General features: G+C 36.7%; 1 protein-coding gene across 1 annotated transcript in view; it reads left to right on the forward strand.

Moving 5' to 3' along the window:
* The first annotated feature begins 779 nt into the window (after positions 1-779).
* Positions 780-25,942, forward strand: part of LOC124716871 (probable GPI-anchored adhesin-like protein PGA55) — a 132,970-nt gene continuing 107,807 nt past the window's right edge. Inside the window, exon 1 of the mRNA XM_047243427.1 lies at positions 780-1,376. Within this exon, the coding sequence (XP_047099383.1) occupies positions 1,206-1,376 (171 nt within the window). The 5' untranslated portion in view covers positions 780-1,205. The remainder of the gene's footprint in view (positions 1,377-25,942) is intronic.

Genomic DNA, 25,942 nt, shown 5'->3' on the forward strand with positions numbered 1-25,942 from the left:
GAAGCTATAGAAGAAGTGTCATCCAGTCAGTGCTGATATGACATTTATTATTAAAGAAAAGCATAGTCGACTGTGGTATTTAGAAGGAAACACTTAGAGTGGTGTTAAATGATCATTTTTCTTTTTTCTAAGTACCGAATAATGCCAAAAACCACAGGTCTTATCTACTTCGACAAAGCTGGTATTTCATTGTGATACGAAATAACTTTTAAGGGAAATGATTTCATACGGTTTTTTCTTTAACTGTCAAACTATTGCGAATATATCCAGACATTCATGGAATCTTCGGAATGTTTATGCAAAAGAAGCAAACAATAAACTGTAGACAAGGAATACACAAAAGCACAAGATCAAAAACTAAAATATGTGTGAGAACAGTTAAGTTTCTGACTTTAACAGATGAAGCTACCAGCCCTCCTGCCAAGGCCACCATCAAAATTTTTTTCCCAGATTTGTTGACGTCTCGATCTGTCTCATTCTGTTCCATTGCCGGCGTTTGAAATGCATTTCGATGTTCTTTAACATATAGTCAAGGACTACATGACCACGAAGAACACAACTGTAGCTATTTCTGAAATACTTGAAGGTGGAAAATATTATCGAAAGAACTGCGCAGCTATTTATATAAATAACATAGCTGTGTCAAAGTAATAATTGTCGTGAATTCTTCACTAGAAATTCTCGAAATATTTATGTGTATAGAAGGCTTCGTGTTCAGTCTTTTGTTACTAATGTTTTTTTGTTGAAGTTCAGCCATAGGTGGCGTTGCCTACGAAATTTATGTTGCTGCGTTTGCATATGGCGAACTCGTGAGAGAATGTGAGAAGTTTATTATTAATGTGTTATTGTTACCAGAAGAGGAGAATCGTGAAGTTGGACTGTGTTTCAATTAGCGACTCTTTTTCCTGCTTAAGTTCTGATCCGTCAGTGATGGTATCGTGTGTCTGTTTCGTCAGATTGTTAAATAATCGCCGTCGGAATTTCCTTCAGAAATAATGCTTATTTTCTCTTGGCAGAAGTTGTAAATAGAGGAAGGACAGAACCAGTGGCATAATTATAAACTTTACTATTTGCAACGTGATTGTATTGTGAACGTTTTAATTATTAATTTACATAAGCGAATAACGACGTGTTATTGAAATATTTTGTGGAAGTAATTTGTGTACGTGATCACTATTTCATGTTAGTAGGAAGTGGAGTAAAAAATGGGGGGCACAAGATTTATGGTGCAGTGGGAAGAACATCCATCACATCTGGCTACACGCCTTGGACATCTTCTCGAGCATCAGACTCTAGTTGACGTTACGCTAATGTGTAATACTCATACACTGCGCGTTCATCGCGCAGTCCTTGCTGCCTGTAGTCCTTATTTTGAGGTGAGTTTATATGTGAACATTACGGAGTATTGTGGTAATACATAACGTTCGTATATGTGTGTTTTTGTAAAATTTTCATTTTTAGTTCATTTTATCATGGTACTTACTATGTGTAGATTACAGAAATTGTGTCAAATTAATACTGGATTATTTCAGTTGCACCCCATTGGTATGATCTCTACCGTTTCCAGCTGTTGCATGATCAGTAATAATGGATCCTTACAGTACTGTTGTGTGCCATTGGGATTTGACCTTACAGCTCCCATTACTAGATTTGATGCAAGTTCAAATAGTCAACATAATGTCACAAGAGATGTTCTAATAAAATGTATGTTAGTGTTGTGCAAATGACATGATGGATATGACAGGTTAATTGTAAATATGATCTGTGTATTCTGTAAGAAACAGATTGACAGATGCTGTACATATCGTGCGTCTGTGGGTGAAAAGCTAATTCTGTGTGTACCCAGCCAATTAGAAATTATTTTAATAGTTCCAGTTACCTAGTTGGAACAATTTCTTGGATAGGAGAAAACTGGGGCATGCAGCCCGTGCGACATACTTAATGAAACATTTCAGTGGTTGAACTAATCTTTGAGTTGAAAGCCTAAGTCATTTCTTAATGTTGTGTGTTTGTGCGTAGCTAGATTGACACATTTTTAATGTGACTGATATTTGTTTTAATGCCTCCCAATGTTAAAATTTATCTCATTATTCCATATTGTGTGTGTCAGAGCATTGTGGAGGCAGATGATATAAGCATTCATTTCTACAAGGGAATTCTGACAAACAGTTCATGTGGTTGCCTATATGTGGCTCTACAGAACAGTGGAGTAACTTACTTGTGTTCTTTTTCACAACTAGACCATTCTCTTTGTAGTTGCTTATTTACTTGCCAGTTCATTTGTGATCATCCTCCTAGTGCCTGTGCAATATATTGTTTGATATCCATCTTGAAGATTTGTATGCATTTGAAAGTAGCTACTTGAAATTTAGGAAAAAACATTTTATCTTTGAATAAATTGTAAAGATATAATTTAGAGAAGTGTATGGTGAACCATTATTTACCACAAAGATAGATGGAGCTCATGATCTCTAAATTTATCTGATAATTGATTTGGAGGAAATGAATAATGTAATGCTGTGGTAAAGATTTTGAGAGGACATAGAAAACTTTGAAATCAAACAAGGCATAATAAGAGTTCAGAAATAGGGCAGTGCCATTACTTCCATTTTTAACAGAACAATGTTTGCACCCTTTGCCATGAGGTGGTATGGGAATAGAATGTGTTAAGCCTATGTCAAATTCGGATGTGAATTAACTATGGAATGCTCAAATGTATTTGACAAAACAGCAGCTGTAACCTCAAAATTTCCCAAGGTCAACTCCTTAACAAAAAAGAAAATTAATCTTTAGCACATGATATGTCAAAACCACAATGTGGTGTAATCTGAGAAATTTGTTAATCGAAATCATAGGTTGTTTGATGAGTGGTTTCTTCATCTGTATAATAGCTGTAGACGAAAGTCCTGTCACACTCTCTCATTTGTTGGGTTTGTCAGCACACAACAAATAACAAACCAAGACTCCAGACCATGTGCAGTTAATTTCGTCACCAGACTCTTCATTCCCAAAAACTAGTGAAACAATTAACGCAATTGTTGTTGTGGCAATTTTAAGACAGTCTTTTGTGGCCAACGTAAGCTGCGTAGTCCATAAAAGGAGATGGCATAGGTCTAGTGCAATCTATGGTAGCAGAAAGCAGTTTGAAATTGGGGGGGGGGGGGGAAGTAATTGAAGTAAGCCATTAGGGGGAAAAAAAATAATCTGACAATTAGTATATGAATAAGTCTGCTGCATTTTGATGTGGTTTCCCTGAAACAAGTGGAGAAAGGCAATGGTCAAGTTGTATCTTGACTTTGTGTAGGGCTCTTTTAATGGCTGTCCAAGTGTACTCTATGGTGCTTTTTTAAGCAAATGCAGTAGTATTTTTAAAAGTGATTTTATTTATATTGTGCCTTTGTTAGAAAGGTACTTGTAGATATAACTGGAAACAGTCTGAAACAGTGGTTGTCTGGGTAAGTGTGCTCTTTGATACTATTCAGAAGTATTTGTAGGATCGCCTCTCAATTCTTCTATACATTTGTCTCCCTTTCTTTTTGTAGTATGTGAAAAATACTACTAACCAAGCTGAGACATCACAATTTCCATTTGAATTCAGTTTCCACTGATTTTCTTTGCCCGAGATAACCTCAACACAAACATGTCTGCAGACATTCTCAAATTGTCAGTGGTTATCTAGATTGACCCTATCTTATTACATATAACTCCATTTTGGTATTTATTTGTGCATATCTCAGGGTCATTCCATGTCAGGTCACCCAGGCCTTGACACCAACCATGTCAGATTTTGATGAAACTTGGTACAATTACTTCTTTTATCATCCTGGAAGCACTTTTAAATTTTTTTTGCTCTATCTCTTATAGTTTTTTTTATAAATTTTTCAAGTTCTTAGATTTGGCGTTGTTTCAGCAGTCGGAAATCGTAACTTAAACGTGTCCTCACAACTAAAATAATTTGTATATTAAAGAATACTCAAGATATCAGTATGAAATTTTGGAATAAGTTTGTGTACTATATCTAAATGTTAAAAAAATTACAATAAAGATATATATTAAAATCTTCCAAGTGAAAAAAAATTTACGAGGTTTTTTTTTTTTTTTTTTTTTTTTTTTTTTTTTTTTTTTTTTTTTTTTTTTTTTTGTGTAAAAAAAAGAAAAGCTAACGGATGTTTAGTTTTACAAAAACTGCAGTATCTAGAGTTTCAGACCTGATAGAAAGAATTTGTTTTAAAATACTCTTAATTGTATAGGCTGTTAGATAAAAGAAAAATTATGTTGGCTTTTTAACCTGTTTAATACTGATCTAATTTTTAAAATATATATTTTAAAAATAAAAAGTACCAAGTGACTTAGGCACCGAAAATAAGTTTTTGTCTTCTTGGAGTAACAATGTACGCTTGGATTTTGTTTTATTACTCCTGTGTTTGGAAGTAAAAAATTATTACAGTGTTAAATAGCACTTGGATAGTATTTTATTAAGTTTATTCGAACTTTCAGTAAGTACTGTTACTTAGTTTACAGAGATTCTTTTCCAATATCCTATAAAAGTAACCAGAACAGTGATCAGACCAAAAGTGAAATCAGTATGTCAGATATTCAAACCTGTAGCGTAGGGTTATTTAAAAAATCTGACTGTTTCCAAACAACCTACACACCTTCAAAAAAGTTACAACCGGTATCTGAATTGAGTAAGGAAGAAAAAGATTTGATCCACTTACGAATTTAAGAATATATGTTCACACCACAGCTACTACTTTTTAAATGTTTTTGAAAAGTATCAATCAACATGTGTAGACCCACTAAAAAAAACACAAAAAGCCCATCAAAAAATCGTTGAAGTGTAGGCTTGGATCTTTCTTAACAATTACTGAAAAAAATATTAGCATAAAACCTGGACAAAAACTTTGCTCAACATGCCATAACTTTTGTGAGGAAAAATTAAGAGTTGAAGTCAATGAAAGTGAAACAGACGATGAAGTCATGGTTGAATTAGAATCATAGGAATCCAGAAATGAATCTCTCGTACAAACAAACATTGCTCTTGCTAATTTAGGTTTAACACCGATAAAGCTTCATGGCTTGTCAGAACAAAGTAAAGGGTCTTATTTTAAAAGGGAGGTTAGCAGTATTGAAAAGACTGCAAAAAAGGCGGTTTCAAAAGCATTAAAATATGATGCACCAAGTTCTGATGACGACGAAGAAGATACAAGTGTGGTTGAGAAAGCAAAGGATTTTGATGTAATGATTTCTCTTATGAGAGAGAAGATTTCATCTGTTGGGAGGTCTAGAAAAATCCAGATTCTGACCTTGGCTCCAGATTCTTGGAGTCAAAATAAAGAATTTAATGTAAGTGAGTACATGGTGCGACAAGCTAGAAAACTAAAATCTGAAAAGGGTATTTTGGAAACTCCTGGTCCAAAAAAAGGTAAAACTCTTTCTGAAAATACAGTAAGACTTGTAACAGATTTTTATGAAAAGGATGAAAGTTCCAGAGTGCTACCTGGAACAAAAGACAAAGTAAGTGTTCAAAAAAATGTGTACATGCAAAAAAGACTCATTTTGTGTAACTTGAGAGAACTCTATTATTCTTTCAAATGGGAGAATCCCGAGGTAGAAGTAGCATTTTCAAAATTTTGTTTCTTGAGACCTAAATGGTGTATCCTTGCTGGTGCTGCAGGCGCACACACTGTATGTGTATTCAGTATCCACCAGAATGTTAAACTATTACTGGATGCTGTGAAAATTGAAGAATATTATGAAGACCTAATTAAGATGCTTGTGTGCAACACGGAAAACCAAAACTGCATGCTGCATCATTGCAACAGCTGTCCTGCAAATACTGCACTAACTGAGTACTTAACTGAAAAACTAAGTGAAGATTATGATTTAGAAGAAGAAATTGTAATCAGTCAGTGGGTTAACACAGACGGCAGAAATGATCAAACAGTCTATCAGTGTTGAAAACTACATTTCTTTATTGGTTAGGTCATTGGAAAAGCTCACCCCGCACTCGTTTATAGCAAAATCCCAATCAACAGCCTTTAAAAGATTGAAAGAAGACCCACCACCCAAAACAGCAATTATTGTGATGGATTTCAGTGAAAATTATTCCTTTGTTATACAAAATGAGATCCAAAGTTACCACTGAAATAGAGGTGGTTGTACTCTACACCCAGTTGGAGTTTTTCTAAGAAATGAGGAAAACAATGTTTTTGTTCCCAACCACTGTTGTATTAGTGATGACCAAGAACATGACACTGGTTTTGTTAACTTTGTACAAAAAGAAATTACAAAGTGGCTGTCATTACATCATACTGACATTGACTCAGTTCACTTCTTTACAGGTGGTTGTGCTGGGCAGTACAAAAATAGAAACAGTTTTAAAAATTTGACTGAACACTTGAGAGACTTTAATTTGATGGCCCAACACTTTTTTTTTGCAACAAGTCATGGGAAGTCAGTTTGTGATGGCCTAAGAGGAACTATTAAAAGAATTTTAAGGAAAGCCAGTCTACAGCTTTCAGACAAAGAACAAATAATGACAGCAATCGATGTGTACAAGTTTTGTGAAAAAAAATGTTGAAAACATTCATTTTCACTTTATTGACAAAAAAGAAGCTGATTTGCTACGGTTAAAACTAGAAAAACTTTTTCAGCAACCCGAACCATTCCTGGAACAAGAAGTTTTCATAACTTCAAACCACTTCCAACAAACAACCTTGAAATTAGAAGGACTACAGATAGTGTAGAACCTCCTTAGTCTTTTCTTTCCATTCTTCTTCTGTTTGGGTTCGTGTTGAACCATCCATAAATAGCTATGTGACTGCAAATTATGATGGTAACTGGTACTTTGGACTGGTAAAAACAATATTCAATGATGAAGAAGATGCGGAAATTCTATTTCTACATCCTTCCGGACCAGCTGCATCATTTTATTGGCCTGAAAGAGAAGATTCTTGCATAGTGCCTTTGGAGCACATAGTCTTGTAGTAGACGCACCTCAATCAAGCGGCGCTGGAAGAATGTATTACAAGAACTGAAAGCTCTTGGATGAAGTGGAAAAACAGTTTGAATCAGCATTAATGTTTATTAAAAAGACAAAATTACTAAAAAAATTCAATGTTTCAAGCAATCAGTTGGGTTATACATAAGTGTCGCAAGTACACTATCTTTGTACGTAATTCTAATGCAATCTACTATAATTAATAAACATGTTAAAAAGCCATCATTATTTTTGTTTTATCAAGTAGCCTATATGTTTAAGAGTAAATTAAAACAAATTTGAGCATTCTATCAGGTCTGAGACTCTAGATATTGCAATTCTTATAAAACAAAACATCCATTAAAAAAAAAAAATATATATATATATATTTTTTTCATAGAAAATATTAATGTTTTTTAATAGTGTCATTTTTATCTTCAAATATGTATAATAAATAAACCTACTGCAAAAATTCATGATGTTATCTAAAAGAGTTTTTAAGATAAGCAATTTTAAAGTTTTGAATACAAATTAAATTTACCATTTCCGAAGGTTCAGAAAAACGCAAAACATAAAAACTTAAAAAATGTATAAAAAAACTATAAGAGATACAGCAAAAAAAATTGCAGGTGTTGTCAGGATGGTATTAGAACCATTTGAGCCAAATTTCATGAAAATCTAAAGAGGTGGGTGTAAAATTTATTTTTTATTGGGTGATTTGATATGGAATGACCCCTCAGTAAATTCCAAAAAGTTCCCAAATTCGTTTTGCTATCACCAAATAATGACCCTTTCATGCAGATCAGTAGAAAAAAAAAACCACTCTTACCACATATCCACACCATGGGCATCTACAGACATTTTAATAGAAAGGGGGGGGGGGCATAAAGGTTTAAAATTGTGCTTTTTATATGAATGGATTGTCCAGTGTCTAGACTTGCATGTCATAAATAAGAATTAAATTTTATTATATCCTAGTGAATTGATGGTTATCCACTCAGTAGGACATATATGAAAAAAAGCTTTTGTGCTCCAGATCCATGGCGACGGGTGGAGGGGTGAGTGGCTTGAGGCAAACACTATGATGATTCCTTTGAAAGGGACATGGCCAATTTCCTTTCTCATGCTTCCTCAGTCCCAGCTTGAGCTCCATATCTATTGACCTTGTCATAAATGGGACGGTAAACCCTAACCTCCCCCCCCCCCCCCCCCCTTTTTGCATACAAAAGAGTGTGGAACCACACAAAGTTTTTAGCAGGAAGAATGACAGTTTGATGGGAAATTTATTACTCTAATAATGAGCAATTAATTTGAGAAAGGGAGCTGAGAAAAAGTGGAGTTGATGATATGAGGGTGTAGAAAGGAATGACAGCCGAAATATGACAACAAAAGGCATTATGTGTGCACGTGTGTGCGCGTGAAGATGCTACTGCATAGGATTGGGTGTGCTGTTTTTTTACCTGGTTAACATGTATGAAACTGAAGTCCTGTCATTTATATGTAGCTTTCATATGATATCATTTGTTTGAAGTAGGACAATGCATGTTTTAAATAGGTTTATGGATGATGCTTTTACTATGGGTGATGCTTTTACCTAGTTTCCATACCAGAAACAATTTTCAGTGCATGGGAAAGATTATGCTGTAGACATAGCTTTGTTGTGACTTCAGCATAAAGATCTCATCAAGGAATTTTCTGATGTTTCCCAATCAATTAGCTCTGTAGCCTGTATCATTGATTTTTGCTGTGAAACAGGACATATTGTAGCAATGGCTTTATGGATCTTTTGTGTGAAAGGAATGCAGGGTATTTGAGAAAGGGTTGGGTTTTGGTTTTCACATGATTGTTGCTGACCTCAGTTTCACCATGAATGTAAGATATTTTTCATTAAAAACATTCTGGGTATATTACCATATCTCCTTGTAAAATATTTAAAGTGCTAAAATGTGTCAAAGAATTTTCCCAGAGACAGGCCACTCCACCTTGGCCAAAACATTGATACATTTTAATATTTTATAAGATGATGCAACAATAAAACCAGAATGCTTTTAATGATGTGTGCTAGCCACCAAAGCGTATGCATTCACATCAAGCACATTTGTATTCATATTTGTGCCAGCATTTGTCGTACTTCATATGACTTTTTGTTGTTGTGTGAATACTCACTTGCCAACAGTTATGAGTTATTAACCATTATAATATCATAGTGGAAATGATTAATATAAGAAGCAGTCTTGGTAGACATTCTCACTTTCCTGAAGTGCATTTTTAACAAGATAGCTACTAATCACCAACAAAATTTGCATGGACAGTTTGAATCATTAAATAATGAGTGGAAAAGTTGACATAGTTAGGGTTCAGTCTAATAGATTATATAAGAAAACATTCAATTGCTCATAAGATCTCCGCTTGAAGTGTCAGGAATAGATTTTGCACTTGGGACTCTTCAACAACAAAATATTGCCTTAAGAACTAACCAATGATGATTTGAAAATCTGTTAATCTTTTTACCAGGAAGTTTAGTAACACTTTTCTTAAGTAGTTCTCAATTAGTGATGAGGCACATTGGGACTCTGTTTCAGTCAACAAGCAGTAGTTTTAACATGCAAGCCAAAAAGTGGCTTCATGATATGAGGCTGGCACAAGACTAATAGTTGTGTTGCTGCAAACAGTTGTTTTAATTTTTTTATTCTAGTCAGAATTTGACGGACATCAGAATTTGTTGCATATGCTGTGTGTGTGGCATATCTGGATTGGGTATATAGAGGTGGCGTAGCTTGACTGTAACTGGGAACGGAGATGTGCCATGCATCAAAAATGGTATGAACTTGAAGATACATGCTGTCAACAGGGTAAGGTTACTGCACTTGGCATTGTTCACTCTTGAATTTGAGTTTTAATAATAATGTGGTAAAATGTGATGTCATTTAAATACAAGGGGCATAGTCATGGACCTACTTCTTTCAGTGGCATTGACATTGTCTTATAAAGAAGGGCCACAACTTATCTTTAACTGTGATTTTTCCTCATTGTTTAGCCCTGTAGTGTGGCAGGGTCTGCTCTTTTGGTTCCCTGTCTCCATTTGACGTGATTTTGAGTTTGGTCAGGGTCTAACTTGAGGTCTATACAGAGGGTATCTAACAAATGTTGATTTTGTCTCCCAATAGGTTGTTTACCATAGTCTTTCAATGAGCCATCAACTTTCAGTCATCCTTAAACATGACTGAAAGTAAGAAAAGTATTGCATGCTATTTAGTAAACAAAGAATTGTTGTGTTCCTTACCGTATTTCATTTTTATTACCCTTCAAAATGGGGAGTTACTTCTGCCAAATGAGGACTTAACAAGTTAGGTAATATTGCCACCAAATGCAAGATTAGCTGAGAAGGCCAGCTTGATGCAGTTACCAATTGGTCTTTCTTTCTTAAATATTCCTGGATGTTACCAAATAATGCAAGGCAAATGTGGAAACATTCTATCTAGCAAGGTAGTGCCACAAGTCTTTTCATATCCTTGTGAAAACTTGTCTGATGTAAACTGTTCAGTGAATAATAATAACAATGAAGTTCTTACGGGTATTTGGCTAGAATCCCTAAAGAATAGTGTGCCATAATCCACCCACTACACAGGAAAGGGATGAAACTGATGTTTAACTATAAAGAGATTTTAGTGAACACTGCCAGTTACTTACAGGATTCTTTCAAAAATCTCACTTGAAAAGCTTGAAGCACAAATGGACCATTTAACGGGCAAATATCAAGCATGTTTTAGGAAAGGTAGATCCTGTGTGGAGCAAATTCTGTCTTACTAATCTGCAAAGGCAGACGAATGGGGACTTAAAAAAAATTACAATTCATTATTTGTATGTTGTTTAATATACTAGGAGAGTTGAAAGTGGTTGGAAGGACAAGATAGTTGACTTAACAAACATGTAATACGGAAATGTGGTTCGGCCTTTAGCATACACATTTTTTCTGGTTTTGTTATTCACACGCATTTTGGAGGAGTTTCTCCATCTTCTGTGAGTTTGTTTATTACCTTGTTATTACTTGTCAGTGTTCACAAGTCTGTCTGGGATTTGTAACAAAGCTGTAATTATTGCCTTCCTGTACCAGTGTCATATTTTGTCTTCTCCTTCTTTTCATTCAGCATTTGTCCCGCGTGCCTGTGGGGTCTGCTACATGGGTACGTTATCTCCATTTCACTCTATCACGGCTGTGTCTGAGTGGATGTTCATGCATTTAAGGTCTTTATGAATCGTATCAGCCCAAAGTTGCTTAGGTCGGCTTTTAGGTCTTCTGCCGACGACTTCAAGTGTGTAATAGAGTCAAACCATCGAAGATGACTCTCACATCTCTCATCTTGGATCGGTGCAATACCAACCTGTTCCCTAATGCTGTCATTGGAAACGTGATCTAACTTAGTCATTTTTTGTAGATCTTACATTTTCGTGCTTCCAAGTGGTGTTTGAGTGCAGCTTCCTAACACAAACTGTTTCATTGTTTGTGTGATGTTCTCTTGTTTAACAGACATTAACTGATACTATCTCAAAAGTTAAGTTCCAAAGTGAAACCTGTGAACATTTTGTTATAAAAATGGGGAGGTCTGACAGGTAGGTGAACTATCACTCTTACTGTTCAATCCTGTACTAGGAAAAGTAATTAGGACATGGAAAAAGAAGTAAAAGGAGTAACCGTTGGTGTTGTTGTTGTGGTCTTCAGTCCTGAGACTGGTTTGATGCAGCTCTCCATGCTACTCTATCCTGTGCAAGCTTTTTCATCTCCCAGTACCTACTGCAACCTACATCCTTCTGAATCTGCTTAGTGTATTCATCTCTTGGTCTCCCCCTACGATTTTTACCCTCCACGCTGCCCTCCAATACTAAATTGGTGATCCCTTGATGCCTCAGAACATGTCCTACCAACCGATCCCTTCTTCTGGTCAAGTTGTGCCACAAATTTCTCTTCTCCCCAATTCTATTCAATACTTCCTCATTAGTTATGTGATCTACCCATCTAATCTTCAGCATTCTTCTGTAGCACCACATTTCGAAAGCTTCTATTCTCTTCTTGTCCAAACTATTTATCGTCCATGTTTCACTTCCATACATGGCTACACTCCATACGAATACTTTCAGAAATGACTTCCTGACACTTAAATCAATACTGGATGTTAACAAATTTCTCTTCTTCAGAAACGCTTTCCTTGCCATTGCCAGCCCACATTTTATATCCTCTCTACTTCGACCATCATCAGTTATTTTACTCCCCAAATAGCAAAACTCCTTTACTACTTTAAGTGCCTCATTTCCTAATCTAATTCCCTCAGCATCACCCGACTTAATTAGACTACATTCCATTATCCTTGTTTTGCTTTTGTTGATGCTCATCTTATATCCTCCTTTCAAGACACTGTCCATTCCATTCAACTGCTCTTCCAAGTCCTTTGCTGTCTCTGACAGAATTACAATGTCATCGGCGAACCTCAAAGTTTTTATTTCTTCTCCATGAATTTTAATACCTACTACGAATTTTTCTTTTGTTTCCTTTACTGCTTGCTCAATATACAGATTGAACAACATCGGGGACAGGCAACAACCCTGTCTTACTCCCTTCCCAATCACTGCTTCCCTTTCATGTCCCTCGACTCTTATAACTGCCATCTGGTTTCTGTACAAATTGTAAATAGCCTTTCATTCCCTGTATTTTACCCCTGCCACCTTTAGAATTTGAAAGAGAGTATTCCAGTCAACATTGTCAAAAGCTTTCTCTAAGTCTACAAATGCTAGAAACGTAGGTTTGCCTTTCCTTAATCTTTCTTCTAAAATAAGTCGTAAGGTCAGTATTGCCTCACGTGTTCCAGTGTTTCTACGGAATCCAAACTGATCTTCCCCGAGGTTGGCTTCTACTAGTTTTTCCATTCGTCTGTAAAGAATTCGTGTTAGTATTTTGCAGCTGTGGCTTATTAAACTGATTGTTCGGTAATTTTCACATCTGTCAACACCTGCTTTCTTTGGGATTGGAATTATTATATTCTTCTTGAAGTCTGAGGGTATTTCACCTGTTTCATACACCTTGCTCACCAGATGGTAGAGTTTTGTCAGGACTGGCTCTCCCAAGGCCGTCAGTAGTTCCAATGGAATATTGTCTACTCCGGGGGCCTTGTTTCGACTCAGGTCTTTCAGTGCTCTGTCAAACTCTTCACGCAGTATCGTATCTCCCATTTCATCTTCATCTACATCCTCTTCCATTTCCATAATATTGTCCTCAAGTACATCGCCCTTGTATAGACCCTCTATATACTCCTTCCACCTTTCTGCTTTCCCTTCTTTGCTTAGAACTGGGTTTCCATCTGAGCTCTTGATATTCATACAAGTCGTTCTCTTATCTCCAAAGGTCTCTTTAATTTTCCTGTAGGCGGTAGCTATCTTACCCCTAGTGAGATAGGCCTCTACATCCTTACATTTGTCCTCTACCCATCCCTGCTTAGCCATTTTGCACTTCCTGTCGATCTCATTTTTGAGACGTTTGTATTCCTTTTTGCCTGTTTCGCTTACTGCATTTTTATATTTTCTCCTTTCATCAATTAAATTCAATATTTCTTCTGTTACCCAAGGATTTCTACTAGCCCTCGTCTTTTTACCTATTTGATCCTCTGCTGCCTTCACTACTTCATCCCTCAAAGCTACCCATTCTTCTTCTACTGTATTTATTTCCCCCATTCCTGTCAATTGCTCCCTTATGCTCTCCCTGAATCTCTGTACAACCTCTGGTTCTTTTAGTTTATCCAGGTCCCATCTCCTTAAATTCCCACCTTTTTGCAGTTTCTTCAGTTTTAATCTACAGGTCATAACCAATAGATTGTGGTCAGAGTCCACATCTGCCCCTGGAAATGTCTTACAATTTAAAACCTGGTTCCTAAATCTCTGTCTTACCATTATATAATCTATCTGATACCTTTTAGTATCTCCAGGGTTCTTCCATGTATACAACCTTCTTTCATGATTCTTAAACCAAGTGTTAGTTATGATTATGTTGTGCTCTGTGCAAAATTCTACCAGGCGGCTTCCTCTTTCATTTCTGTCCCCCAATCCATATTCACCTACTATGTTTCCTTCTCTCCCTTTTCCTACACTCGAATTCCAGTCACCCATGACTATTAAATTTTCGTCTCCCTTCACAATCTGAATAATTTCTTTTATTTCATCATACATTTCTTCAATTTCTTCGTCATCTGCAGAGCTAGTTGGCATATAAACTTGTACTACTGTAGTAGGTGTGGGCTTCGTATCTATCTTTGCCACAATAATGCGTTCACTATGCTGTTTGTAGTAGCTTACCTGCATTCCTAATTTCCTATTCATTATTAAACCTACTCCTGCATTACCCCTATTTGATTTTGTGTTTATAACCCTGTAGTCACCTGACCAGAAGTCTTGTTCCTCCTGCCACCGAACTTCACTAATTCCCACTATATCTAACTTCAACCTATCCATTTCCCTTTTTAAATTTTCTAACCTACCTGCCCGATTAAGGGATCTGACATTCCACGCTCCGATCCGTAGAACGCCAGTTTTCTTTCTCCTGATAACGACATCCTCTTGAGTAGTCCCCGCCCGGAGATCCGAATGGGGGACTATTTTACCTCCGGAATATTTTACCCAAGAGGACGCCATCATCATGTAATCATACAGTAAAGCTGCATGCCCTCGGGAAAAATTACGGCTGTGGTTTCCCCTTGCTTTCAGCCATTCGCAGTACCAGCACAGCAAGGCCGTTTTGGTTATTGTTACAAGGCCAGATCAGTCAATCATCCAGACTGTTGCCCTTGCAACTACTGAAAAGGCTGCTGCCCCTCTTCAGGAACCACACGTTTGTCTGGCCTCTCAACAGATACCCCTCCGTTGTGGTTGCACCTACGGTACGGCTATCTGTATCGCTGAGGCATGCAAGCCTCCCCACCAACGGCAAGGTCCATGGTTCATGGGGGGGAACCGTTGGTAGACTATATTAAAATAAAATCCCTTTTTAATGTTTAGTTTACATTGTAGATCTATTGATCTTATCAAGCAACAGAGAAGCAGCAGTCAATTCTCTTGAAAAATTCCATGAAATAGCATATAAAAGTGGACTGAAAATTTCTTAGGCTATGGAAAATACCCAATACATGGAAGGTTCTGCTTGATACTTAGATGGACAACCCACATGTTGGCAAAATATCTCAAGGGTCCAAATTTAAAGACCTAGTAGAAACAATCCAACACTAGATTCTATCCGGAAGCAAACAAAGATAGAATCTTGATATAGTTCATCATATTAGATGTTTCAGGGAAATCTGCAACTGTCTCATTCAAGATTTAAATAATAAAACTGCACCAGTTACTTATGTTTTGATGCTTGGCACAACATGTTTCGAGAATTTATTCTCATTTTTAAGTGCATTTGTGCATTTGTTTGTGTGAATATGTTTGGTGATGTTTGCATGCATGATTTTCTGCATTTCTAGCGTCTCTTTTAGGTTAGACTGCAATTGGAAAATCAGACAAAATGAATCTTTAAGTGTTATTTAATGTTAATGTTAGTAGAAATGGTTGTTTTGTTTTTCTACGTACAAATATTATGCCATCTCACAGAATCATTAAATTACATAAAGCTTCTACAATTACATAGAATAGGTGCAACAAAAAATCAGAATTGTGTAGTGCAAAACTAAAACGTAGTCAGACCTGAAGTGTTATACACGTCAGAGACTGTAATCATTGGTGGTAGATCATTAACTAAAGGCAAAGAAATATACAAAGGAAAATTTTTGGTCCGGTTTGTATTTATAGAATCCGGATGAGACAGAAGTCTAACAAGTTGTTTCAAAGTTTTGAGAAAATCGTGGACACTTTCAGGAAAAGAAGATTGAAATATTATGGACAAATTCTCAGAAGGAATGATGATATACTTTGGAAAGCATTAGTTTAAAAGCTAAACCAAGTGTTACATCTAAGAATATGTGGACAGAAGAATGTAAGAAAAACCACAGTGAGAAGATGAAGAGATTTTACAGAGAAAAAGAAAGCAGCACATAAGCAAAATAAGTTCAGTCACACTCGACGTTGGGGCATTATGATGTAAAAGAAATAACAGTGGTGACGAAGTTGTAAATTAGGTTTACAAATTCATAACTGTGCATTAAAACAGGTAGATGTGTGCTGTACAGTTGTAAAAAATGAATTTCTAGAATTGTTTTACCAAAATTAGTGTAAACATTTTTTTTTACCACAGTCAGTAGAGAAATGAAGACTAAAGTTTGCTAAGAATCGTCCAGATGCTATGCTTTATATACAGTACAGGACACACATGGGCAGTGTGCGGTAGCCAGTTTCACACTTTTAAACCATATAATCTCAGTATGTTGGAAAATATGCATTGCTTGCACTCTGTAGAAGACGTCACTCTGCATTTGGCTTGTATTCAAGTTGTGCAACTTATTTGTCATATTGAAATAGTAGCCTAAGTGGTTTAATCTGAAATACAAAATCTTGGCCATAATGATGCTTTTCAGAATGTATCTTTCATGCTGCAGTGTAGTGTGGGCCACTATTCTTTCATGATGCAGTGAGTGTGTTCCACAATGAAACTTCCTCAGGTAGACTAACTTATGTCATTATGATGAATAGAACAGTGGATGAGGATGAGGATGAGGATGAGGATGAGGAATGGAGTGGGGGTAAGTAGTATGCAACATCCCATCTGCACACACTGTAGGGTGGCTTGTGAAGTATAAATACCAATGTAAATGCAGCATGTGGAGTACTTACAGAACATATTAGGTAGGTCTTGGCAAATATTGCTCCGTAGCAAATTCCACTGCTGAGATATTACATAGGCCAATCTAGACAATAACAATTTCATCTGCGCTACACACACAATATGCAGCAACACACAGTATTGGGCAGCAACAGCATTAAGTGTGTTATGGAAGTACCTTGAGAATGGCTACGGAGCCAAAATAAGTCTGTAGCAAAAGAAATTAATGTCTAAATAAAAGATCTTTGCATACACCAGCATTTTGGCTTACTGTACATATAATGTCATTAAAAGACATCTGCAATGCTACAGGCACAGAGGAATTTATAATAATACGTCCAGTGACACCTGTGGGCTGAGGATGACATGGCTGCCGGTTGGTAGCATTTGGCCTTTGTGGCTGTTCGGGCAGAATTTAGTTAGTTTAACAGTAACAGGCAGAAATCAATACATACATGCTGTGCAGCAGTTGACTTGTTTTTAAAATTTTTAACATCTGCTAAACCAGCTCAACTTATTTGGTTACTTCAACGGCATTTTACTTCATAAGGACCTTATGTAGTAGTGTCCAGTGAAACATTTAAATAATTATCTTTGCCTACTCTTTTTGCATAAATAATTGCAATGCAGAAGCCTTGTTATGTGATATGCTCTCAGATGTTATATTCCTGAAAAGACAACCTTCATTGAACTCATAATTGGAAAATAGCTGTTTGTAAAATGTATATATAACCTCTGTGTAATGCCAAAAAATATTTGAAAGTTGCCCTGTGAATTAAAACTGACTCATTGGTTGTATACATCGAGTGTTAAAATGAGTTCTGGCAGTTAAGTTGATTTTTGTACTGGCATTTCATCCTTCTATTTACAAATAGCCTTCTTACCAACAAACATGAATAAATTTTTGTTCTTGTGCTCAGATGCTTAACTGTGCAGTCACCAAACCACATTCTTCTCTCTGTAGCATCTTAAATTATTTAGATGGCATTTGAAATAATGGAAGGATCTAATTAACTATAACATCTTTTGGTTCCACTCAGTGTAGTGAAAATCACTTGCTTTGCTGCTATGATCATCCACACTCTTCTCTGCCCCCCCCCCCCCTTTCTTATTTTATACTTACATATTCACAGCAGTGCCCCATATCTGAATATAGTGAGAGTAATGCTCTGTGAAAGATTATTGTAGAAAATGTTTTCCACCTTATTTTCTTGTATTATTGTTGCACTCCACGTGAAGCTTTCCTTTGTCCATTGGCACCCTGGCCCTTAAATCAGTAGACATTTGGTAACCTCAGCCAAACAGTACGGCTGTATCAACAGCTGACAACTTTTACAATCAAATGGTCAGTCTACTTTCAGTCATTCCTTCAGAAATATTTTATTATCTTCTGTCAGTACCACAGCAAGAAATAATATTCATTGTAAACAGATTTCCATTTTTACTACATTGAGATAAGTGTTATTTTTTCTACAGTCATCAGTTAAATGATCTGACAGCAGATAAACAGCAGCCGCTTAGCACTACTTAGGAAACTGTATCTTTCTAACTGTAGTTACTTGTATTATTTCCATTTATAATATTTATAAGCACAAATTAAATTGGCAGTTTATTGTTGATTGTCAGCACAGTATACACGACAATCTCTTGAAAGTCACTATTATTGATCTGTACCTTGACTGAATTCACATACATGAAGGTTATCTTTCATATCGGAAGCCACCTGGCAGACAGTGTTAATCAAATTAAGACAGATCTTATATTCTCCTTTCTATGCCACTCTTCGTCGGAGTCCCAGTGTGACTTCGATATTCCTGGCTGCTGCCCACTGCTCCCACTGAAAATTGGAAAGAAAAATGTGTGAAACCGCATTAATCCCACATACTGTGCAATTTCCTTTATTGTTTGAGCAACCTTTTCTGAAATTGTGCTTCACCTTTTGCAGTTTTTTTCTCTGTTCTTTCTCATGCTACCATTTCCAGTGATTTGCACGAGACCTTTTGTAACTATAAATAATTTAAAGTGTGCCTGTTTTATTTACTATATCTGGTAATATATTGGAACTACTTCCGTTTCTTCCATTTGACATCTTTTTTTACATTACTATAGTTTAAATATGTTGGTAACATCTCTTCTCTTTTTTAAAAAAAATGTTGGCTGCCTTACCACTTGAAGGAACAAGATTTATTTATTATCTGCCTTTGCTTTTGGATTTGTTCATTATTATTATTTTAATTTGAATCGCGCAGTGTAACGGTAAAATGGGTTAACATTATTCTACAACTGATTGAAATGAGCATTATTGGCCCTATACATACCTATGTTGTTGGAATGGGAATGATCTGCAACTTTTTCCAGTCACTTAGAAAGTTGAGTGCTCCAGTGACCCGTGTTACACTGCTGCTAGAAGGTAAGAAAGTTCTTTTGCATAGCCTAGCTAATACAAAATCAGGTAAGTTTAATGTTACGTTCCACAGTCCTGACTCTGTTGGATGATATTGTTTTTCAGTTATGTGAACATACATTTTTCTACATTTACAGTAGATCTCCTGAATCCAGTATTGGACTAATGTTATGGGAGAAACAAGAGCTACTACAGCAGGGTATGTAGGGAGATTATGTGGAAATACTGAAGGATATACAGTGGAAATACTGAAGCTGGGGTGGGGAGGGGGGTTTGAGTTTTGTCTGTGTAGCTTAGTAAGTGAAAGCAATTTCTTCAAAAACGAGGGTTCATTGTAATCCTGTAAGGCAGTTTTGCCATAGCTTACTCTCCACTCCAGAATGAAAGACTCCTTCTGGAATCTGTTTCTTGTTGCACATGCCAAACAGAAATATTTTCCTACTTTATTTTTACTTTCATGAGCATAGTCTTTAATGCTGTACCAACCATATTGTTATTGATTTTCTTCTCTATGTAAACTGGAACAAGAATTTTGAATGTGCTAGACACAGGGCGTTGTCAGTGGTACACATTCTGATTGCAGGAGTCTTCCAATATTCCCCATTTCTAGAGTATGCTCAGAAAATTTACCCATAAAGTTTTCTCTGAAGCATTCTGCCACTATGGTACCTGAAACAGATGGGCTACAAAAGTTACTGTCAACAATGTTTGACCCACTGACAATTATCTTCATCCAAAATGTGTCACATTTGAAATTGGCAGTAGCCACTCCAGATATGGTTTAGTTGTGATAAAATACACTGCCATTATTGGTGTGCAGGCATTCACTTCTGTTTCAGCCAGCTTTCTTTTCCTACACCTGGATCAGAAAAACAAATTTATTGGCAGCTATTTGTTTACAGGATAGCTGCTGTAGCAAAACCAATCAGAAAATGAGCTTAGTCACACCTTCCGTTCCATATACTGTTGTCATATTACTCCGGAATTTGAGGTGCCTCTTACCAATTCTTGCTGTCATCGTAACTGTTGCAAAAAATTTTTATTTTAAACTTTTTGGCAATTAGACATATTTTAGGCAATAGTATGAGTCGAGTTAGCAGCAAAGTGTTGATAAAGGCGATCAAGTTATTATAATTTAACAAAATAAATGCTGCCACCAAAATTTTTTATCACTTGCCCAATGATATAAAGTATGTGACTGGTAGCAGAATTAAATTTGGAAACAAGATGAAAAAGTTTGTTCTTGACAACTCCTTCTATTCCACACAAGAATTTCTACTTTTGTAATATGTAAAATTGTCATGGGTAGGAACTTCTCACTCACTCGCAGATATATTTATTATTATTTTACTATTACTGAAACTACTTTGTCCATGGTTAGTATGTAGCCATCTTTTGGTTGTGTAATATGAATGTAAAACGACTCATTTCACATCATTATGATTAATCGCATAAATTACTCCAGGAAAGGGAAACTAACTAACTAACTAACTCAATATTGCAGGTCAACAGTGAACGAATGAATTTGTTCAGTCCAGAATTATGCAACTGTTGAGTGGTATAATGTTAAGGTATATGACTGTAATGGAAAGCAACAACATTGTTCCGTCCGTCTGTTCTGCCATGCTTCAACTATACTTGACTGTTAATCACTTTGTCTTGTGATCCAGATATAGGAATTAATGATACACAGGTTAATTAATATGAGTGACAGAAATATGCTGACCTTGCCCTGTTTGCCCATCCAGTTAACTAATACCATATTAAAAATGTTCTCTTTCTGACTACAAAGACAAATGATCTTGTATTCATTTAATTTAAGTGATCTAATCATCTCCCCAATTATGTTGTGCAATTAATTAGTTACTTGTTCCATTGATCAACAGCACGGGAAAATCGTTACGATGTGGAACGTGTCAAATGCACAAGAAATGCGCACAGGAAACAAGGATTTTTACATTATAGTGTTTTACCTAAATATTTCTATTATCTATCCCATTCCCTTAAATGGCACAGAATGCATATATCATATCTCCAGATTTATTTACTCATATTCAAGAATTAATCTATGGTATGGAAAGAGTTGTCAAGGAGGTATGATTTCAATTTGATTTTGAAATTATCACTGCTGTCTGTCAGACATTTTATTTGACATGGTAATTTATCAAAAAGTTTTATAGCACCATATTTTACCCCTTTCCGTGCCAAAGATAGGTTAAGTAAACGATAGTGTAGGTCTTTCTTTTTTCTGGTATTGTAATCATGAATGTCACTGTCGATTTTAAATTGGTCCATGTTGTTGAGAAAACATTTCATTACTGATTAAATGTACTGTGAAGCAGTTGTAAGAATTCCTAACCTTTTTAAGAGATGCCTGCAAGATGTGCGACTATGAACCCCACACATTATTCTAACTACTTTCTTTTGTGCAGTGAATACCTTTTGCCTAAGTGTTGAGTTGCTCCGGAATATTATTCCGTATGACATCAGAGAGTGGAAGTATGCAAAGTATGTTAGCTTACTAATTTCTACATCCTCAAAATTGGCAATTATTCTGATTGCAAAAGTTGCTGAACCTAGTGGCTTTAGGAGATTGGTGATGGAGTTCATGGAGACATTTCCTTAAACTGAGAAAACAATATGCAAACATCATATGGACTTTGCTTGTTGAGTAGCCTTTACTTAAATGTGTATTGTGGGCTCAGGTTGTAGCCTGGGTCTTACATTTCTCAGCTTGATAATGCAAGAACAATAAATAACCTGCATATGAGATTTGCACAGAATTGCTTGAACCTCTGGATTTAGCCTTCCATCTGGTTTCAAATCAGAGGACTGTTTGGTTTTGGAAACAACTCTGATATTAGTGAGTACAGCCCATGAGTAAGACTAGTAGTCTTAAATACTTCAACCAAACATTTAAAGGAACTGAGGACAGCTTCTGAACGCAGGTGGCATTTTGGTGTTAATGTAAACCACAGCATGCAGCTGCTAGTTGCTGGCAGAGTCAATTTCACAACTAGGATGGTGTCCTGTGCTAGACTTACTAGTGAGAGGACACTTGAGATAAAACTGCCATACCTGTCAGCTATTTTCTGGAATGCTTGTGTTAGCCATTAACCATCTAATATTGGAGGTAACAGTAACCAGCATACAAATACTTTGACCTTATCAGGAGTTCCAGGACAACTGACCGCTCTCCCAACAATAAAGGTGCCTTACTCTGGGGCGAAGGTGTACTTTCAGCTGTTTCTGCAATGTTAAGACCATTAGGGTCTGTAGTTAGCTAATACCTTTCTGCCCAGAAACCCATGAGGGCACCACTAGCCTATTCACCCATGGTTGAAGACAAAATAACAAGGTCATGTGCATTGGAGGGTGCACCACCATCAAAGATACCAGCTGGTGCCACAAGCAAATGCCAGAACCATTGTTCTAGACACCCTATCACCACTGTTGCTGAGAGCTGCAGCAAGAAACCTTTTGACCTTGGTATGACATAGATGGTGACCTGGAAAAGATAGCCACTCAGACTGGCAACACGAATGTGCATTTCGTGGGACTGTTTCAGCATCACGATTGGCCTCATCTTAATACAGCTGCCATGCGTAATAACATGAGACATGTGGGTGCGCTGATGACAGAGGGCATGGGTCACATTTCAGTGGTGTCGGTGGAGTCTATCAGCAGGACAGGTTTCACTAGACATGGCCTGCATCTCAATAGGTACGGGAAGGGGAGGTTGGCAAAGCTTATAGGTGACAGCATAGGTGAGAGTGGTGGGATCACTCATGGGAAAATTCCTGTAGTAGTGGGTGTTAGAGCTGCACCTTTTTTAGATTGAAGTTAGCTGATAGGTATTCCTACTTAAGGGAAGTCTCTCTAACAAAGGAACCACTTTCAACAAAGCCTAGGTATCCGAGTAATGAGGGGATTTGTATATTTCATCAAAATATACAAGTTATTAGAGATAAAGTTAGTGAACTGCTTATAGGTGTTGACTCTGAAATTATTTGTATATATGAGCACTTCTTAAATAAGGAGATAATTCAGAGGCTTCCTTTACCAGGATACAGGTTGGTTGGCAGCTTTTCTAGGAGCTCTTTGCGGTGTGGGGGAGTAGCCATGTATGTGTAAAACAGCATCCCATTTGAGTCAATTGATGTTTCAAAGTACTGCACTGAAAAGGTGTTTGAATGTTGTGCAGGTGTGGTTAAATTTAATGGAGCTAAATTTCTAACTGTTGTTATTTATAGGTCCCCAGACTCCGATTTCACAACATTTTTGCTAAAGCTAGAGGAGGTTCTTGGTTCACTTTATAGAAAATATAAAAAGTTAGTTATATGTGGTGACTTCAATATTAATTGTATAAGTGATTGTGCAAGGAAGAGGATGCTGGTAGGCCTCCTTAATTCATATAATCTTATGCAAACCGTATTCTTTCCAACGAGAGTGCAAGGGAACAGTAGAACAACCATAGACAACATTTTTGTTCATTCCTAATTACTAGAAGGGCATTCTGTTAGCAAAAAGGTGAATGGCCTTTCAGATCATGGTGCACAAATTTTAACTCTAAAAGATTTTTGTGCTGCAACACGTGTTAAATATAGTCATCAGCTGTTTAGGAAAGCTGATCCAGTTGCTGTAGAGACCTTTGTAAACCTTATCAAGGAACAAGAGTGGCAAGATGTTTATAGTGCTGATACAGTAGACGATAAATAAAATGCTTTTCTCAAGACTTTTCTCGTGCTCTTTGAAAGTTGCTTTCTGTTAGAACGTTCAAAACAGGGTACTAGCACAAACAGGCAGCCTGGGTGGCTGACTAGAGGGATAAGAATACCTTGTAGAACAAAGTGGCAATTATATCAAAACATTAGAAACAGTCAAAATCTAAATGCAGCAGCTCATTACAAACAGTATTGTAAGGTGCTTAAAAATTTTATGAGGAAGGCGAAAAGTATGTGGTATGCAGATAGAATAGCTAAGTCTCAGGATAAAATTAAAACCATATGGTCAGTCGTAAAGGAAGTGGCTGGTCTGCAGAGACAGGTCGAGGGTATAGAATCAGTGCGTAGTGGGAATGTCCATGTTACTGATAAGTTGCATATATGTACAGTTTTTAATAATCACTTTCTGAATATATCAGGTGAACTAAATAGAAACCTAGTCCCAACAGGGAATCATATAGTGCTCTTAGAAAAAAGTGTTCCAAGACTGTTACCTGAAATGCTCCTCCATGATACTGACAAGGGGGAGATTGAGTTAATAATTAAATCACTAAAGACCGAGAACTCTCATGGATATGACGGGGTATCTAGCAGAATACTGAAGTATTGTTGTATGGCTAAAATGGTTCAAATGGCTCTGAGCACTATGGGACTTAACATCTATGGTCATCAGTCCCCTAGAACTTAGAACTACTTAAACCTAACTAACCTAAGGACATCACACAACACCCAGCCATCACGAGGCAGAGAAAATCCCTGACCCCGCCGGGAATCGAACCCGGGAACTCGGGCGTGGGAAGCGAGAACGCTACCGCACGACCACGAGATGCGGGCTATTGTTGTATGTATGTTAGCCTAGTACTTAGCCATATCTGTAACTTTTCCTTTAGGAGTGGTCGGTTTCCTGACCGATTAAAGTACTCGGTAGTGAAGCCACTTTATAAAGAGGGAGACGGGGGTCATGTTGACAGTTTTAGACCTATTTCTATGCCATCGGTGTTTGCTAAAGTTATCGAGAAGGTTGTATATGCAAGGTTACTGGAGCATTTAGATTCACATAATTTGCTGTAAAATGTACAGTTTGGTTTTAGAAATGGTTTAACAACTGAAAATGCTATATTCTCTTTTCTCTGTGAGGTTTTGGACGGATTAAATAAAAGGTTGCGAACGCTAGGTGTTTTCTTTGATTTAACGAAGGCTTTTGACTGTGTTGACCACAAAATATTACTGCAGAAGTTGGACCATTATGGAGTAAGGGGAGTAGCTTACAGTTGGTTCACCTCTTACTTTAAGGACAGAAAGCAGAAGGTAATTCTCCGCAATATTGAGAGTGGTAGTGATGTTCAGTCCCAGTGGAGCACTGTTAAGTGGGGCGTTCCCCAAGGGTCGGTGCTGGGGCCACTGCTGTTTCTTATTTATATAAATGATATGCCTTCTAGTATTACAGGTGATTCAAAATTATTTCTATTTGCTGATGATACCAGCATGGTAGTGAAGGATCTTGTGTGCAATATTGAAACAGTATCAAATAATGTAGTTCACGAAATAAGTTCGTGGCTTGTGGAAAATAATTTGATGCTAAATCACAGTAAGACTCAGTTTTTACAGTTTCTAACTCGCAATACAATAAGAACAGATATTTTGATCAGACAGAATGGGCATATTATAAGCGAGACGGAACAGTTCAAGTTCCTAGGTGTTCGGATAGTTAGTAAGCTGTTGTGGAAAGCCCATGTTCAGGATCTTGTTCAGAAGCTAAATGCTGCTTTATTTACCATTAGAACAGTATCTGAAAGAAGTGACAGTTCAACACGAAAAGTAGTCTACGTAGCATATTTTCATACGCTTATGTCATATGGTTTTTTTTTTTTTTTTTTTTTTTTTTTTTTGGGTAATTCTTCTGATTCAAAAATAGTATTTTTGGCTCAAAAGCGGACTGTTTGAGCTATATGTGGTGTAAGTTCGAAAACCTCTTGTCGACACCTATTCAATAGTCTGGGAATTCTGACATTTCCCTCACAGTATATATTTTCTTT

This window comes from Schistocerca piceifrons, chromosome 1, assembly GCF_021461385.2.
Source record: "Schistocerca piceifrons isolate TAMUIC-IGC-003096 chromosome 1, iqSchPice1.1, whole genome shotgun sequence".
NCBI lineage: Eukaryota > Metazoa > Arthropoda > Insecta > Orthoptera > Acrididae > Schistocerca > Schistocerca piceifrons.